The sequence below is a fragment of the Microtus oregoni genome, unplaced genomic scaffold (assembly GCF_018167655.1).
Source record: "Microtus oregoni isolate MIOR12 unplaced genomic scaffold, Mior012 000003F_ref0000135, whole genome shotgun sequence".
Lineage (NCBI taxonomy): Eukaryota > Metazoa > Chordata > Mammalia > Rodentia > Cricetidae > Microtus > Microtus oregoni.
The window spans coordinates 2818999-2837944 of record NW_024543062.1 but is presented as its reverse complement, the minus strand read 5'-3'; the positions used below and the strand labels follow the sequence as shown (position 1 = coordinate 2837944).

General features: G+C 46.7%; 1 protein-coding gene across 2 annotated transcripts in view; it reads right to left on the bottom strand.

The window, feature by feature from the left end:
• The window catches only part of Snx8 (sorting nexin 8), a 58736-nt gene extending 42115 nt beyond the window's left edge, over nt 1-16621 (bottom strand). The window contains exon 1 of one of the 2 annotated variants that reach the window (XM_041648456.1): nt 16528-16621. In XM_041648456.1, the coding sequence (XP_041504390.1) occupies nt 16528-16621 (94 nt within the window). The remainder of the gene's footprint in view (nt 1-16527) is intronic. The other variant, XM_041648457.1, reaches the window with a different exon arrangement.
• Nucleotides 16622-18946: the final 2325 nt, after the last annotated feature.

Sequence of the window (18946 nt, the reverse complement as noted above, 5' to 3'; positions counted from 1 at the left end):
TAGAGCTACGGACTTGCTAGCTGCCATGTGGGTGCTGGGAACCCAACTCCAGTACCCTGGAAGAGTAGCCAGTGCTCTTAACCACTGAGCTATCTCTCAAGTACACAATAACGTGTGTGTGTTTTAATTAAAATAGAAAAATATGCTGGGCAGTGGTGGTGCACGCCTTTAATCCCAGCACTCGGGAGGCAGAGGCAGGTGGATCTCTGTGAGTTTGAGGCCAGCCTGGTCTACAAGAGCTAGTTTCAGGACAGGCTCCAAAGCTACAGAGAAACCCTGCCTCGAAAAAAAAAAACAAACCAAAAAACAGAAAAGAGAGAGAGAGAAATATGCCCAGTCCACAGCAGATAATTATTTAACACCTGCTGGATGAATGCATACAAAGTAATAAACTCAAGCAAGAAAGTCACATAACTCAGCAAAAAGTAGAACCTGTGTTACCATGGTAACAACAGCACATCCAACACCGGCAAATCTCATTTAGGGGCTTGCAAGAGATGGAAACTGTCTCAGTGAGAAATCACCACAACAAAGATGATCAGCAACAGACACAACAGTGGTAAACCCTGACACAATGCCTCATGCTGGCGGGATCCTTCCTCTGCACCATGAATCCCTGCATCTGCTCTATCCATTTGGTCAGCCCTATCCATTTTGCCAAGAGAGCATAAGGAAGAACCCTGATGATGTAATGCTGGAGTTTAGTAATGCCACACTGCTAAGTTACAGAGAGCAGAGCCACAGGTCCCCAGCAGTGGCCTAATGTCCCTACTTGGGAGGGCAGTATCAGCAAACCTGTGAGTGCTGCCGTAGACTCTGGCTTATTAGCTATGGGGATTGCTACCAAATCCTGCAAACTCAGTTCAAACACTACTCCAAGAAGTTTATCTACTCATCTCCCTTCATAGCTCTCAACATTAGGCTAAGTCTTTTGGGGTTTTTTGTTGTTGTTGTTGTTGTTTTTTTTGAAAGGGAGTGGAAACGGTCTAACCTCAAACTCCCTAAGTTGTCAAGAATGGAATTCTGATCCTCCACTCCGTGGTGCTGACATTACAGGTGCTGAGTTAATGCAGCGCTGGAATGGAAACCAAGCCTTAAACAAACTAATCAAGCACCCAACCATCTAAGTCCCATCCCAGCCAAGTCTCCTTCTTGAGTCCTCCTTGGTCTGTCTTGCTCAGAGCTCTCCCCCAAATCCAAACCTATGTGGGGCTCTTTTTTTTTTTTTTTTTTTGGATTTTCAAGACAGGGTTTCTCCGAAGCTTTTTGGTTCCTGTCCTGGAACTAGCTCTTGTAGACCAGACTGGCCTCGAACTCACAGAGATCCGCCTGCCTCTGCCTCCCAAGTGCTGGGATTAAAGACATGCGCCACCACCGCCCGGCATATGTGGGGCTCTTTGACTTCCCAAGACTACCATATGTGAAACCAGCACAGCTTACGCTCCCAGAAAGAACTTACCGCAATCAGCACCCAGCCAGACCCCTCTCCTCAACAGCACACAGTAGGAAACAGATCACAGGGGCTGCAGGGATAGCTCAGTCAGTGAAGTGTTTGCCACAAGCGTAAGGACCCAACTTCAGCCCCCTAAAACCCACATTAAAAAAAAAAAGCCTGGTGTGGTGGTATATACCTATAATCCCAGCACTGAGGAGACAGAGCCAGGAGGATCCCTGGGGCTTGATGCCCAGATAGCTGAGCTCAATCAGGAGATTTCCAGATTTAGTGAGATTCACCTCAAAAATCAGGTGAAAAGTAACTGTAGAAGACACCCACTGTCAACCCGACCCCCATGCCCACGCGCATGTGCACGCACACACACACACATGTCGGGTGTGGTGGTGGATGCCTAACACTCAGGAGGCAAAGGATCTGAGTTTGAGGCTAGCCTGGTATAAAGATTGAGTTCCAGGACAGCCAGTGCTGCACACAGAAACCTTGCCTCAAAAACAAAAACAGGATCACAGCCGAGTGTGTCGGCTTACATCCACAACACCAGCAACTGGAAGGTGAAAGGAAAAAGATCTCAGTTCAAGGCCAGCCTGTGACACTGTCTAGAAAAGGCAATAAAAAGGGACCTGTTTTAGTTAGCATTTCTACTGCTACAACAAAACACCATGACAAAAAAGCAAGTTGGGGATGAAAGGGTTTATGTGCTTTACACTTCGGCATTGATGTTCATCACTTAAGGAAGTCAGGACAGGAATTCTAACAGGGCAGGGACCTGGAGGCAGGAGCTGATTCAGAGGCCATGGAGGGCTGCTGCCTACTGGCTTGCTTCCCATGGCTTGATCAGCCCATCTTCTTATACAACCCAGAACCAACAGCTCAGGGACAGCACCACCATCCACCATGGGCTGGGCCCTCCCCCATCAACCACTAATTAAGAAAATGCCTTAGAGTTGTATATCGTAGAGGCTTTCCCTCAACTGAGGCTCCTTCCTCTCTGATGACTCTAGCTTGGGTCAAGTTGACACAAACCCAGCCAGTACAGGACCACAGATGTAAACACTAAGAACTATAAAGGGGCTGAGAGATGGCTCAGGGATTAAGACTCTCCTAGACGACCTGGGTTCAATTCTCAGCACCCACATGATGGCTAAGACCCATTGGTAACTCCAGTTCCAGGGTATACAGCTCCTCTTCTGGCCTCCGTGGGTACTGCACACATGAGGTTGTGTACATGGTGCAGAGATATACAAGAAGGCAAAATACCCATACACAATATTTAAAAAAAAAAATTACATCTTAACAAAAAAAAAAAGCCAACTATATAGAGCACTAAAACTACCAAGTTTTTTGAAGAAGCAAGTTTTCCCAGCCTTAGGCTAGGCAAAGTTTTAGTAGTTCATGCCTTTAATCCCATCACTCCAGAGGAGGAGTCAGGCAGATCTCTGAGCTCAAAGCCAGCCTAGCCTACATAGGAAGACCTTCACTAAAAATTCAGGTTCACTAAGAATAGTTCAAAAGAAAAAGAATCTTTAAAAATTAAATGAATTTTTCTGATGTGTTCTTGGATTCGGTTTGCCAGTATGGTATTTAGTATTTTTGCAATAATGTTAATGAGATAGATTGGTCTGTAATTCCCTTTCTTAGCAATGTCTTTGTGTGGTTAGGATATCAGGGTAATTGTAGCTTCGTAAAAAGTTTGGTAATGTTCCTTCTGTTTCTATTATGTGGCACAATTTAAGGAGTATTGATATTAGTTCTTTGAAAATCTTGTAGAATTCTGAGCTGAAAGTGGTACATTTATACAATGGAGTACTACACAATGAAAAAACTGACATCCTGAAATCTGCAGGCAAATGGATGGATCTAGAAAACATCATATTGAGTGAGGTAACCCAGAACCAGAAAGACAAATATAATGTGTACTCACTCATAAGTGGCTTTTAGACATAAAGTCAAGTCAGCCTACAATTCACAATCCCAGATAATCTAGACAACTATGAGGACCCGAAGAGAGACATGCGTGGATCTAATCTACATGGGAAGTAGAAAAAGACAAGGTCTCCTGAGTAAATTGGGAGCATGGGAAGCATGGGGATCATGGGAGAAGGTAGAAGAAGAAGTGGGGAGGAAGGAAAGGGATCGGAGAACACTATATAGCTCAATAAAAACAATTTTTTAAAAAAGGAATCCCTCCACTCCCGAGTTTTGAAAGTTTGAGAAGTATTGATGTTCATTAAGCAACTAGAAGAATTCATGAAGTCCTAGGTCTTCTCTTGACTTATAATTTGATTTTCATCATTTTTAAATTATCAGTTATATTTGCATCTAAACTGCTAAAACTTAAAGCAACACTCTATTCTGGAGTAATCATAAGTGTTTCATAAGAAGCCTACAAGTAAAAATAAATTTTATATAAATACAATATAGTTCAGAAAGAGATTTGTATGGCTTTCTACATACAAGTAGTTTATGTACTTTTTGTCTTTTTAAAATTAAATTTATTTATTTTAAAAAACTAAATGAAAACTAAAATCTTTACATTTTAAATTTAAAATCTTTAAAAACTAATATTTTTAAAAACTAAATGGCCTCACATTGGGCAAATTATGTAATCTGAGACTGCACTTTGGTTTCCCAGATGCCCAGACCCAAATAATCACACAAAAAATGTATTAATTACAACACTGTTTGGCCAATGGTTTAGGCGTATTCCTAGTTAGCTCTTACATCTTAAATTAACCCATTTCTATTAATCTGTGTATCAACAAGAGGCTATGGCCTACCGGTAAAGTTCTGGTGACTTTCTCCTTCAGCAACACATGGTGTCCGTCTCCCTGCATTCAGTTTAGTTTTCGCCCATTTCTATTCGTCTATGTATTACCACGTGATCATGGCATTACCTCATTTTCTACACGTCTTGTTTCCTAGGCAGCTGGCTTGCATTTGTTTGACTCCGCCTACTCTCTCTCTATAGCTCTGTTCGGATTTCCCACGTGGCTTTACTCTGCTAAGCCACTGGCCAAAGCAGCTTCTTTATTAACCAATGGTAATAAAACACATTCTCAGCATACAGAGGGGAATCCCACATCACCAGACAATAAGTGGTGCCAGGGAAATGGCTCAGCAGGCAAAGAAGCCACCAAACACAAAAACCTCAGTTCCTGGGATCCCCATGGTAGAAGGAGAGAACTGACTACCTAAGGTAGTCCTCCCTGTGCATGTGGCGTCTCTCTCTCCTTCCCTCCCCTGCCCCACATGCATGCACGCACACTACTGTGTGCAGGCAAGCACACTAACACACAAAGGCATGCATTTTTTTGTTGTTGTTTCTGGAGACAGGGTTTCTTTGCTGTCCTAGAACTGTAGACCAAGTTGGCCTAGAACTCAGAGATCTCCCTGACTGCCTCCCAAGTGTTGGGATTAAAGGCGTGCGCCACCATTACCTGGCTGATAAATATAATTTTAAAAATTAAAGAACAAACCAGTCAAGCTGCAGTCATGAATGGTGGCTCACACCATTAACCTCAGCATTTAGAGGCTGAGGCAGGAATATCAGGAGTTCCAGGCCAGCCTGGGCTACACAGTGAGACCCTATCTCAAACAAGGCTGGAGAGAAGGTAAGGAATACAAGCAAAAGAAGGGAACAAAGAAGAAGTAGACTATTACCCGGCTCCAAGGGGAATCCCAGACTGACTACAAAGTTTCCCGAGACCTGTTTATGAAATGTGGAGTGGGCTGGCCACAGCTGTGCATCCTTTAATCCCAGCGCTTGGGAGGCAGAGGCAGGGAGATCTCTGTGATTTCCAGGCCAGCCTGGTCCACATGATAAAACCTTGTTTAAAAAAAAAAAAAGAGTAGGAACCCACGCACACGCACTGGAGACCACACATACGTGCACGCATGCACACACACAAAGAAAGATGAGAGTGAGTCACTTCCAGGCTGGCCAGTAGCTAGTCCTGTCAAAGGTTAGTACAAGCACAGACCACAATGGGGAAAATCTCCCAGGACTGCCTCGGATGTGATGAAGCACATGCGCTGGGCTGGAAACACCACTCTAATGAGTCTTGAAACTCAAATCAGAAGCAGGAAGCACGCCTAGGCAAAGGATCCTGGATCCTGCTACCCTATGAACCAAAAACTGCTTTCTTTTTTGTCTGATATGGACAAGCTAGCTTCAACTTCCATATATAGCCCAAGATAACCTTGAAATCCTCAAGTGCAGGGATTACAGGCAGCACCACTCCCACGCCTAAGCCTAAACCGTGTGGTGCTGGGGTTGGAACCCAGGTCCCTGTGCATGCTAGGCAAGCGTTCTCCCAACTGAGCCGCATCCCCAGAACGACCACCCATCTGCTTCTAAAAGAACCTATCAAACTTCAACTTATCTTGGAACCACTCACCCATTGGCATCCTTCCAGAGTTTGTCAGTTTGGGGGATGAATCTTGGAAGAACTGATACACTGTGAGTTCAAAGTTCCAGAAAGTCTCCTTGTCTCTCTCTACCTCACCATTCAATCTGTTCTCAGTTTGCTGGAGGTTTTTTTTTTTTTTTTTTTAGTTTTTTTTTTTTCAAGACAGGATCTCTCTGTAGCTCTGGAGCCTGTCCTGGAACTTGCTCTGTAGACCAGGTTGGCCTGTAACTCACAGAGACTCACCTGCCTCTGCCTCCTGAGTGCTGGGATCAAAGGCGTATGCCACCACCACCTGGCTTGCTTGCTTGCTTGCTTGCTTGCTTAACCCTCTTCCTAGGTCTGGTTGATGAACTCTGAAAGTCACTCAGGTTCTCTGACACAAAAGTGAAAATATTCTAAAACATCTCAGAACCAAACATGTCCTACTGAAGGCTACGCAGGAAGACCACCTGAGCCACCACAGTAGAGGTAGGCATGGTGGCACAAGCCTACAATCTCAGCACGTGGAGGCTGAGACAGGAGATCCAGAGTTCAAAGCCAGCCTGGGTTACGGTGACAGCCTGTCTCAGAAAGGAACAGGGAAGGCATGGAGAGAAGTGCTGGTTTTGTGCTCTGGTGGTAGAGGGCTTGCCTAGCATTCTGGGTGCCATCCCCAGCACTGCACAAACCAGGCATAGCAGTGCCTATCTGTATTTTCAGGTGGAAGCAGAAGGAATCTAAGGTGACCCTTGACTACACAGTAAATTCAAAGCCAGTCTGGGCTACATAAGTCCCTATCTCAAAAAGAAAAAATAAATAAATAAACCAAAAAGCTAGGTGCTCCTAGAGAATGCCCAGCAGGCACTGGGAATGTAATTAGCCAAGCGCCACAAGACCAAATACATTTACAGAGGAAGCCTTATTGATCTGTGGTAGAAACATGAAAGCTAAGGCAAGGGCCCCTGCCTTCCACTGCCGGAGGCGCAGACAGCCTAAGAAAACAGTTAACCAGAATAGGGAGGCACTAGAAATCCACACAGCAAATTAGGAACTGGGAATACATTACAGAAAGGGAACTACTGAGTCAGATCCTCCCCAACACCCACCCACATTGACACCAAGTGTGGAGACTGGATTTTCCATACCAAGGTAGCTGTCATCTGACACTCAGATACCCTGAAACTCCAAGAAAGCTAACCAGAGCTAAGCCAGGGACAGTGGAGAACGTAATACGTAATCATTGGGAGGAACTTGGTCAGTGCCTCCCAGAATTCAGGAAGTGGTGGCTTGCTCTGGAGAGGCAGCCAGCCAAAGACTCACACAAGGTCCTGCTGAGCACCCGCCTCCATGCCCTGTGTCTGCTGGCCAGATGCACTGCTGGGCCTAAGCTGGAGGACAACAGCCTAGACTAGCACCACTCCGTTGGGTGCTCTTTCAATGTGGCCATTCATCATGTTGAGAAGATCATTCTGCTCTGAGGAGCAAGGTGCATCACACCTGGGTTTAGGTAGTATATGGAATGACAATCCTAGCCACCATAGCCCATTAGGAAGGCAGGTGAGGGGAGATTCCAAGTCTTTCCATGAGACACTAGTCAGTGAGTTCAGGGTAAATTAAGGACATCACAAAAGTGGAGTACAGGACACCAGTCCATGTCCATGGCAGTCAGGAAAGGGAGTACCCACCCCTCTTAACAGAGCAAGGCACCTGCTGTGACTCCACTTCACCACATACCATCCTACATTGCCATTTCCTCAGCTGCAAGTGACTGCGGTCAGGCTTAAACTGTCCAACAGGGGAAGCACAGAGCCCCACCAGGAGCACCTGCAGCCCTTACAAAGCCATTCACACACCTGAGCACTCAACCCTGCCTCTTCTCTGGCTCGCCAGAGCAGTACACTAAGCCCAAACAGTGCATGGGACCTTTTTGAATGAGAATGGTTTCCATAGGTTCTTATGTTTGATAGTCCCAGCTGGCGGAACTATTTGGGAAGGATCAGGAGGTGTGGCTTTGTTAGAGGTGTGTCACAGGGCAGGAGGATGCTTTGAGGTTTCAAAAGACTGCACTATTCTGTGTGTGCATTGTGTCCATGTGTCTGTTTATCTGTGTGTCCGTGTCCGTGTCCGTGTGTGTGTGTGTGTGTGTGTGTGTGTCTGTGTCCTTGTCTCCTATTTGTGGACCAAAATGTGAACTTTTAGCTGGGTGGTGGTGATGCATGCCTTTAATCCCAGCACACAGGAGGCAGAAGCAGGTGGATCTCTGTGAGTTCAAGGCCAGCCTGGTCTACAAGAGCTAGTTCTAGGACAGCTAGGACTGTCTAGAAACCTACCTTGGAGAAAACAAACAAAAAGATGTGAGCTCTCAGCTATTCCTGCTACCATACATATCTTTGCTCTGCCATCATGGACTCTAACCTTCTGGAAACAACAAGCACAATTAAATGTTCTTTTTATAAATTGCCATGGTCATGGGTGTTTTGTCATAGCAATGGAAAAGTGGCTAAGACAACACCCCAGCGTTGCCCTCTCTTGCCTCTGCTCTGCAGTCCTCAACTCCCATCCAGTTCCAGCCTAAGGAGCCCAGCTCTCCCATCTCACAGATCACCTGCCTCTGCCTCCCTAGTGTTGGGATTACGGTGTGAGCCACCACACACTTTAGAGTAGCACGGTACTCCAATCTGAGCTACCAACACTATGCCACTGAATGGAACATTTCCAAAACAACTTGACAGTTGAGTTCAGGTTGGAACTCGGTTGATATAGCACACACTTGGCACACAGCACACTCTTGGTTCCAGCAACACAAAATCCAACCGTGGTGGTGCTTGCCTCTGATCCCCACACTTGGGAAGTGAAGGCAGGAGGATCAGAATATCAAATCATCCTGGCTACACAGTGGTTTCAAGGCCAGTCTGGGCTACATAGACCTCTATCTACACCAAATAAAAAATAAAGATAGTGGAGCAGTGGTGGCACATGCCTTTAATCCCAGAACTTGGGTAGCAGAGGCAGACTGACCTCTGTGAGTTTGAGGCCAGCAACCCTGTCTTGGGGGAAAAAAAAAAGTTAAAATTTTAAAAATCTACTTAGCAGTACAGCAAAATATCTGCAGAAAGAAAGAGACTGTGAAAGTATATCTCCTGGACACAGTGAGGACAACTTCATCAGCTACACCGAAGCAAGGAACTGTGGGAGGATGCTGCAGCCAAGCCAAGCACTGAGGGACTGGAGTCTCTGGAAAATGTCTGTGCTGGCGGTTCTCTGCACTTATGCAACATCTCCTCAAAGCGCCAATTCCCATACAGCATTAAGTGTTACTGAGTTCTGATTACAACTCATCCCTAGGACTCCAGCAGTCAACACTTCCCAGGCACAAACCAGGCTTGGAAGATTGTCGGTAATGACATAATTGTAGGGATGGGGAGGAGGCTGGTTGGTGGAGAGTTTGCCTAGCATGCAGGATGTCCTGGCTCCTGTGTCTCATACCATATAAACCAGGAGCCAGGCTGGTGCATGTCTGCCATGTATTCAGGAAGTAGAAGAAAGAGGATCAGGAATTTAATGCTATCCCCAGCTACATAGTGAGTTTTGAGGCCAACCTGAACTACATGAGACTTTGTCTCAAAATAGATGATAGATAGATAGATAGATAGATAGATATGATAGATAGACAGGCAGACAGACAGACCGACCTTAATTGTGTATCTTCAGAGAATCCACCAGACAACCTTCTCTGGTCCCTATGCAGCTTCCTCAGTTAGCAAACCTCACAAAGCTACTCAAAAACACTCCTAGGAGCTAAATGACCCCTACGAAAGCCCACACTGTAGAAGCAGCAAAATGCCTTCCACAACCCATGGACACAAACAGCACCAGCTAGCTGGGGGTGGGGGTGCAAGCCTATCATCCCAGCTACTTGGGAAGCTGAGGTAGGAGGAGGAAGGACTGCAAGTTTGCAACTAGCTACACAAAGCTGAGCTTCACACCAGCCTGGGCAAAGTAAAGAGACCTGTCTCAAAAGAAAAAGCAAACAGAGGGGATGGGAAGATGGCTCAGCTGGGAAAGCTGTGCCATGCAATATGAGAACTTGAGTTCGAAGCCCACCCAACACCAAGTAAGAAAACAAGCTGGGTGTAGCCGTGCGTGCCTCAATTCCAGTACCAGGAAGGTGGAGACAAGAGGATCCCTGGAGCTAGCAGGTAGCCAGCCCAGCTGACTCACCCTGCTCCAGGTTCAGTGAGAGACTGTCTCAAAAAGTAAGAGAGAGAGGGGCACCCTTAATTCCAGGAGAAGAAGCAGGTGGACCTCTATGAATCTGAGGTCAGCCTTGTCTACATACTAAGTTCCAGGCCAGCCAAGGTTACAAAGTGAGACCTGCCTAGAACAAACAAAAAAGGGGAAAACCCACAAAGACACCCAAAACACTGACCTCCAGGCATGTGCACCCACACCTTTGCATGGGCATACACATAAACATTCTAATGTATATACACACACAGACATATTCAAAGAACAAAATACAAAGACGGTTCGCAGGTCACTCAGAATTAGTGCCCTTGCCCAGCATGCATGACATGGTGTGTTCAGTCTTCAGGACAGGGCAGGGGCTCAGCTGGTGGAGAGCCGCTCATCTAGCATGTATGAGGCCTTGGGTTCCATGCCCAGCACTACAACACCATATATGATGGTGCATGCCTATAACCCCAGCACTTGGGAGGTAGATGTAAGAGGATCCACAGTTCAAAACCAACCTTGGCTACAAAACAAGGCTGAGATCAGTCAGGGCCACATGAGATCAGTCTAAAATCAAAATAAAACCACTAACAAGTCTGGGTGTGATTCTCCAAGAGCTAAGACCATCATTTGCCTCCAAACACACTTCCAGAACCACACCTGCCTTAATTCCAGTTCTAGTTCAACGTGATTCTGTAAAGAGAACTGGAAAGTCCGGTGTCAGAAGGCCACACAGCTTCTCAGGTCTAATCCCACTTACAGCTCCCAGCAGTGCCCACATCACCTTCCCTGTGGGCTCTGCCCATTGCCCTGGCACACAGCACAGCAAAACATGTCTTGTTTGTGCTTCATTTTTCTCAGGAAGCAAAAAAAAAAAAAAAAACACGAAAACAGAATTCCCCTGCTCGGAATACATCACTTTCTTGCTAACCACAAATTCTGACAAAGTTTGTTCTACATAATAGAGACCCAGTTAGTTCCTCTTTCTTTGACTGACACATTTTACCTTGCAGTGTGTGTGTGTGTGTGTGCGCGCGTGCGTGCGCGCGCGCGCGCTAAAGCATGGTCTCATATAGTCTAGGCTTCGCTTCTAACTAGATGAAGATTAGCCTTGAACTTAAGATCCTCCAGCCTCCACCTCTCCAGTACTGGGATTACAAGTGTGCACTATTACACCCAGTTTATCGGTAGTGGGAACTGGACCCAAGGCTTCATGCAAGCACTCTACCAACTGAGCTCCATCCCTAGCCAAGAGAGAACAAAGACAAATTGGGAGGATAGGCGAGAGAGGATAGCAGAAGGGGTAAAACTGAGCAAAGTACAATGATAAATACTTATAGAAATGTTACTAGGAACCCCATTATTCTGTATGCTAATTAAAACAATTGATAATAATTTACAAAAAAAAAAAAAAAGACCAGGGCTGGAGAGATGGCTCAATAGTTAAAGAACAGTTGCTGATCCAGAGGACCCAGGTTCAGTTCCCAGCACCCACAGGGTAGTTCACACCCACCTGTAACTCCACTTCCAGGGGATCCAATGCCCTCTTCTGACCTCCTCAGGCACCAGAAAAGCATGTAGTATACATATATTAATGCAGAAAAATATCCACATAAAATTAAATAAACTTAAAAATATTTTTAAAACATAAATTATCAAACTAAAATATAGTGCTGTCTTTTAAGAGACATATGATAATACACAGTCTGCTTCAAACATCTAGGCCCCTCCTGTATATCAGGTGTTATTCTGGGTGCTGAGACGTGACGAAAAATAAGCTTCTACCCACCTCAAGTCCTCAGATTAGTGTGTAAAACAGGAAGATGGATGCTCTTAATGTGAGCAGCCATTTCAGGGGTGATTTAACCACCCTCAACTACACACATCCGAGGTGACAGCTCAGTGAACTGCGACAAGTGCAAATACCCAGAAGCAAGGAAGTAAGGGCCAGGGAGTGTGAGCCCAGGCAGGGCAGCAAACAGCAATGCCGGGGACCTGACCACAGAGAACAGGAGGATAGCTGCTGGCTGGAATGTATGGAATGCCATCCAAAGGAGTCTGCTAACACAATGGAGACCAGACTCCCCTGGATCTCCTGGACTAAAGTCACAAGGAATGCATGAAGCAGTGTCTAGACACACAGCAGCAATGTGCACAGTTTGTACATATATGCTCTCTCTCTCTCCACACACACTCACACTCTGAGATCATATGATGAAGCAGGCATACCACACTGTCCAGCAGTCTGAAATGAGATCTCAGGCTGCATCAACACAGACCAAATAGCTTCAGTGATTCTAATTATTATTATTATTCCACATTGCTGAGGATGGAATTAAGTCCTTGTGCATACTAAGCAAGTGTTCATCCATTGAGCTACATCCCCAGCCCCACTAGGTTTTCCTTTCTTTCTGTTTTTTATTTTATGTGTTTGCATGTTTTACCTGCATGTGCATACATATGTGCAACATGTGTGTGCATGTGGAGGCAAAAGAGGGTACTGGGTCTCCTAAAACTGGAGTTACAGGCTGTTAAGTAGCCATATGGGTGCTGGGAACCAAACCAGGGATCCTCTGGAAGAGTAGCAAGTGCTCTTAGCTGCTGAGCCATTTCTCTAGCTTTTAAAGTACGAGTATTTTACCCATATGTCTATGTACCACATGCATGTTATTCCCAAAAATATCAGAAGAGTGTTGGAGCTCTTGGAACTAGAGCTACAGACAATTGTGAGGAGCCATGTGGGGGCTGATAACAGAACCCGGGTCCTCTCCGCCCCCACTTTTTTGTTGGTTGGTGGTTTTGCAAGACAGGGTTTCTCTGTGTAACCTTGGCTGTCCTGGAACTCACTTTGTAGACCAGGCTGGCCTCAAATTCACAAACATCTGCTTGCTTCTGCCTCCGGAGTGCTGGGATTAATTAAAGGTGCACGCTGCCACCACCACCCAGCTCCTACTTTTTAAATGTATTAATGTTCTTATTTGTTGGGAAGAGTGAGACAGGGTCTTGTTATATAGCCTTGGCTGGCCTGGAGCTTGCTAAATAGACTCAGGCTGGCCTCAGACTCCACTGCCTCTGTCTCCCAGGTTCTGGGATTAAAGGTGTGGACCACCACTGCCCAAATAAATAAAACAGCCTTAATTTCCCCATCCACCCCATATGGGAATCAAACACAGGCCATCCAGGCTTGACAGTAAGTCCCTTTGCTGTCTGAGTCACTGCTGCAGCCCTCCATCAATCAAAAACACACTGTACAAGCCCTAGGATCTGGCAATTCCACTCCTAGGATATCTTCTGGTGATGGGCAGGACATAAGACTCCAAAGATGTCTACGTCCTAAACCCAGAACCTGTGGCTTTGTTACTTTCACTCAGCAAAAAGGGAATTAGGATTTCAGCAAAAAGGGAAATTCGAGGTTTTTTCATCAGCTGATGCGAACATAAGGAGATGATAAATCCTGATTTTCTGTGTGAGCCCCCCCCAATTCACAGGGGTTCTTAAAAGTGGAAATGAACAAAAAGAGAGCCAGACAAGGCAACATGAGAGACCTGGCTCAGGTCTGGGAAAAGGAAACCATCAGCCAAGGGTTTTATAAACTGGGAAGGTGGGCAGATGAACACTCCCTCACAGCCTCTGGAGGCTGTGAAAGCCAGAGAAAGTTGCTTTGGACCAATGACTTCTGGTGTGTAATGGCTTATACCTACAATCTCAGCATTCAAGAGACAAGGCAGGAGGACAGGAAGACCATGGGTTTGAGGCCAGGCTGAGCTACCTACACAGCTGACCCTGTCTAAAAAATAAATAAATAAGGATGGATGTGGTGGCCTTTATGGATGGATGTCTTTAATCCCAGCAATCAGGAGGCAAAGGCTGGAAGACCTCTGTGAGTTCAAGACCAGCCCAGTCAACATAGTAAATTCAGTTGTTTTGTTTTGTGAGACAGTTTGTTTAATAGTCCTAGCTGTCCTGGAACACACTTTATAGACCAGGCTGGCCTCAAACTCACAGAAATCCACCTGCCTCTGCCTTCCCAGTGCCGGGATTAAAAGCATGTGCCACCACTACCCGACTTGTAAACTCAGTTCTCAGGAAGGGCAATCTCCTACAGGATGTGCACAATTTACCCTTCAAATAAACAATAATGGGCGATGTGCTGGAAACTACAATGGACACGTTTTGCCCCCAGCAATTCCAAACCACACAAACATGAAACTATCACAGTCCCTGCATGAGCACCACCAGCAGCTCTCAAGTGGAGACAGAAGACAGAAGAGGAAATCTGCTATGTGCCCAAAAGCCACACTACTTATTCCTTTGAGGTATCAAAAGCCAGCCAACTATGAAGGTGTATGCTCGTAGGCAAATGACGAAGAGGATGAGGCAGGAGGAGTGAAGTCAAAATCAACTCAGCCTACTGCCTCTAAAGTCAAACCCATCCTCAGGACCAGGTCAGAGGGCTCAGTGGCTAAGGGCATTGACCACACAAGCTCAACAACCTAAGTCCAGTTCCCAGAACCCAAGTAAAAGTGGAGAGAACTGACTCCAAAGGTGTCCTCTGGCGGGCATACCTGTGCCATGCCACAGTGTCCACATACAGGGCATACACACAATAATAAATTTTCCAAAGAGTTTTTCTCGACGGTGTTCTGATTTCAGCCCACCTAGCCAAAGTCTCCAAGACACTTCAAGTAAGTTTCTCCCAGAAGATAAGGCAGATTTTCTTCACCATTTAACCATTTAACCAGATTGGGGTCAAGTTTCACATAGGAAGCAATGACGGGTTAGGTTCCACCAGAATTAAAAACCCATTTTTCAATTTACACAGCTGCCAGGATGGCCTGTATAGCGTGAAGGGCTACATGGTTATGGCTAATGTACAAGTCACACCACTGCCCAAGGGAGTTAAACTATCTATCAAAAATCCATGCAAAACCAGGCAGTGGTGGCATATGCCTTTAACCCAGCACTCTCAGGAGGCAGAGGCTGGCCAGATCTCTGTAAGTTCAAGGCCAGCCTGGACTACAGAGTGAGTTCCAGGACAACTAGGGCTATTACACAGAGAAACCCTGTCTTGAAAACTAAAAAAAAAAAAAAAGAAAAAAAAATCCAGACAAAATCATTCCTAATGTCAGCCATTAGCTGAGTTCTTCAGGAATCAATACAGAAGATCCCAAATTTGCCAAGAGATCTCTGATCCATCAAAGTTGTTACAAGACACTAGCAACTGCTTCAAGAGTCAGGCAGGGGCTCAGAGGTTAACAGCACACACTGCTCCTGCAGAGGACTGGCCTTTGGGTCCCAACGGTCATGCTGGGTAGCTCACAAGAATGTATAACTTTAGGTGCTCAGGGATCCAATACTTCTGTCCTCCAAGGGTACCAGTGTCCCCACCCACAGGCACAGTTAAAAATAATAAAAATAAGTAACATTTTTTTTATATTTATTTATTTATTATGTATACAATATTCTGTCTACATGTGTGTCTGCAGGCCAGAAGAGGGCACCAGACCTCATTACAGATGGTTGTGAGCCACCATGTGGTTGCTGGGAATTGAACTCAGGACCTTTGGAAGAGCAGGCAATGCTCTTAACCGCTGAGCCATCTCTCCAGCCCCAATAAGTAACATTTTTAAAGGCAGAAGTAGGCCCTAGATCAAACAGTATCACATTCTTAAGGCGCCCTGGTATACATACATAGTGCCCTTCAACAGACAACCTCAAGAATACAATGTTTTTAGCCCATGCCTTTAATCCCAGCACTCCAAAGGCAGAGAGGAGGATCTCTATGAGTTCGAGGTCAGCCTGATCTACAAAGCGAGTTCCAGAACAGTCAAAATTAAAACCCTGTCTTGGATTAAAAAAAAAAAAAAGAATTCAATGTTTTACCCAACAAGACCCAAAGACCGTAGACCAACTCCTAGTGGAGTTCCACCTAGACACTCTCCATCCACCAAAGGAGTTCATTAATGTTCTTCCTCCCCTGGAGTTAAAAGCTACTACCCCAAACCTTTCGTCCCTAAAGAAGAACCAGTCTTTCCACCAATGCTCTAGATGGCCATGCTCAGTGTGACACCTGGCCAGACCTGGCTGAAACACATCAGGCCTACTTCCAACCTTGCGCCACTGGCCACATGGATGCGTCCTCACAGTCCACAAAGCCAGGGACCCCAGGAAAACAGTCTATACCAAAGATACATCCCTTTCCCTGGGCATGGTCACGTAACATAAACCACTCTCTGGACGAGCGTTCGCAAGGTGGATCAGAGAAGATCCAGGTGCAACTACACACGACCGCGCGCTAACCGAGAGCTGGAGAGCAGCGTCCCTGGAAGCAGCGGGAAGATGCTAGCCCCAGGATGTCCCCACCCCCCAGACAGGTCAGGCGAGGTGTCGCGCAGACAGGTGGTCTCCGACGGAGTGGTGCCGGGCTTTCCACCCCGCCGCGTGTCTTACCTGTCGCCGGCGGATCCGCCTCCTCGTCAGCCTCCGCCTCAGCTGCCGCAGCGACTGCCGCCGAGGGCAGCGGGTCCATCGCACGGCCAGTCATGTGAGCCCGCGCGCCCACGTGACTTCCTCCCGCGCCCGCCGGCCAGCCCCGCCCACGCCAGCTCTTGTCCGGCGCAGCCACGCCCATCCCAACCTCGCCACGCCCCTCCTCGAGCCCCTAGAGTTAAAGCCACGCCCCTGTCCACGGGCCACGCCCAAACCACGTGGCCTCGGCCTCGGCTGCTGTACGCAGCTAGGGTCCAAGCTGCTCAGCGCCGCGGCCCACGGGCGCGCACCCATCTCGCAGCTCTCAGCCTGCGGCCATCACTGTTTCTCTTTCCCATTCACTGACTCACCCACGCTGCCACTCTTTTGCGCATTTGCTCGTCCACTCACCAAATGCTAACCCGCTCACTCGCTCTGTCACCCAGGTCCACAGGCAGGCTCTGTGATGGGTGCTAGGGACACAAATGTTCTAGTACCTTCTTCTGTCTGGAGCGGATAAGTTGGCCAGCGAACAGGTGGCCTGACTATAATAGGTCTCTTTGAAGATTACTGATGAGGAGCTATTTTCTGTAACTCTTTGCAGATAAACAGGCCATTCTCACTTTCTACTGGGGATTGAACCCACAGGCTCCTCCATGCGAAACTAGCCCTCTATTGCTAAGCTGTAGCACCCAGCCCTTTATTATTTTTTTATTTGTTTGTTTGTTTTAGTGCAAGAAGTTTATTAGGTAAAGGGGAGAGGGAAAGGCCACGTTGGAGTAGAGACATGAGAGACAGGCAGACAGACAGAAGAAGAGAGGCAAGAGAAAAACAAGAGGGCTAAGAGAGGAGCAAGAGGCAGGGGAGGAGAAGAGGCAAGAGAGGAAAGAGGAGGTAAGGAGAGAATTATTCATTTATATATGGCTTTTGGGGTTTTTTGTTTTGTTTTGTTTGAGACAAACAAACTCTCTATGTAGAGCAGGCTAGCCTCGAATTCACAGAGATCTGCCTGCCTCTGCCTTTGCCTCCTGAGTGCTAGGGTTGAAGTTGTGTACCAGGATGCTAGGCTTCATATCTTTTGACTCAGGGATTCCTGAGCTCACACTGTAGCTAAGGCAGAACTTGAACTCTCTATCCTCCTGCCTCAGCCTCCCAAGTAGAGCTGGATTGACCTATGTGCCACCAGGCCCTGCCCTCCTGACTGTAAGAAGGGAGCAAGGATGTGGGAGCCCACAGGAGGAGTGTCTGACCTGGGACTGGAGGGATAAGGGTTGAGTTGGGAACTCCAGGGATGCATCAAGCATATGTGAACTGGTCTCCCTCCAGAACTAAAAGCAAAGAGGAGAATGCCTGGGTGGCAACACCAGCCTTTAATACCAGGCTTAGGAGGCAGAGGCAGGTGGATAGATGTGAGTTCAAGACCAGGCTGATCTACATAGTGAATTCAAGGGCAACCAGGCATATATAGAAAGACCCTGTCTCAAAAACAAAAACAAGCAAACAAACAAACAAAAAGTCTTAAATAAAGGCAAAGCAAAGGGGGTGCTCAGTAGGAAGGCTGGAGAGGCGAAGAGGGTGGTAGGATGGCTCCATCAGGAAGGGCCTTATTGACACAGTAAAGAAGACCTCTTCCCCCCAAACATTGATGTCTAATGGTTTCCACCGGGTGGGCTAACTGAGAGCTCCCCGGTCAGAGGGCTAGGATGGGTCTCAGTCTCCTCCTTAGTGCCTTTAAAGCCTTTAACGCCGCTGGACCGGCCTATAACTGCTTGGCACTTAGTTCCCTTTATTTTCCAGGACTACAACATCTGCTGTGTGAAAGTATAACAGGGCCCCAGACCTTAGCACAGCTGAGTTCATGACAGAAATGCCATTCAGGTTTTTTCTTTGGTTGGTTGGTTGGTTTTGTTTTGTTTTAAGACAGGGTTTCTCTGTAGCTTTAGAACCTGTTTTGGAACTAACTCTTGTAGACCAGACTGGCCTCGAACTCACAGAGATCCACCTGCCTCTGCCTCCCTAGTGCTGGGATTAAAGGTGTATGCCACCACTGCCTGGCTCAGAACACGGTTTTAGTGCTTCAAACTCACCCTGAGATGCTCAAAGATACACTGGGATCCTGAACACCCAGCGTAGTCACTAATAAAGACTTTCTATTGGCTGAAGCCCAAGTCCGAGCAGTCTTCACTGGCAAAAGCCCTGCAACAGAAGAAGCTCAAAAGTTTGAGTAGAACTTTTTTTTTTGAAACAGGGTTTCTCTGTAGCTTTGGAGCCTGTCCTGGAACTAGCTCTTGTAGACCAGGTTGACCTCGAACTCACAGAGATCCACTTTCCTCTGCCTCCCGAGTGCTGGGATTAAAGGCGTGCACCACCACTGCCTGGTTTAGAAATTTTTTTTAAGCAT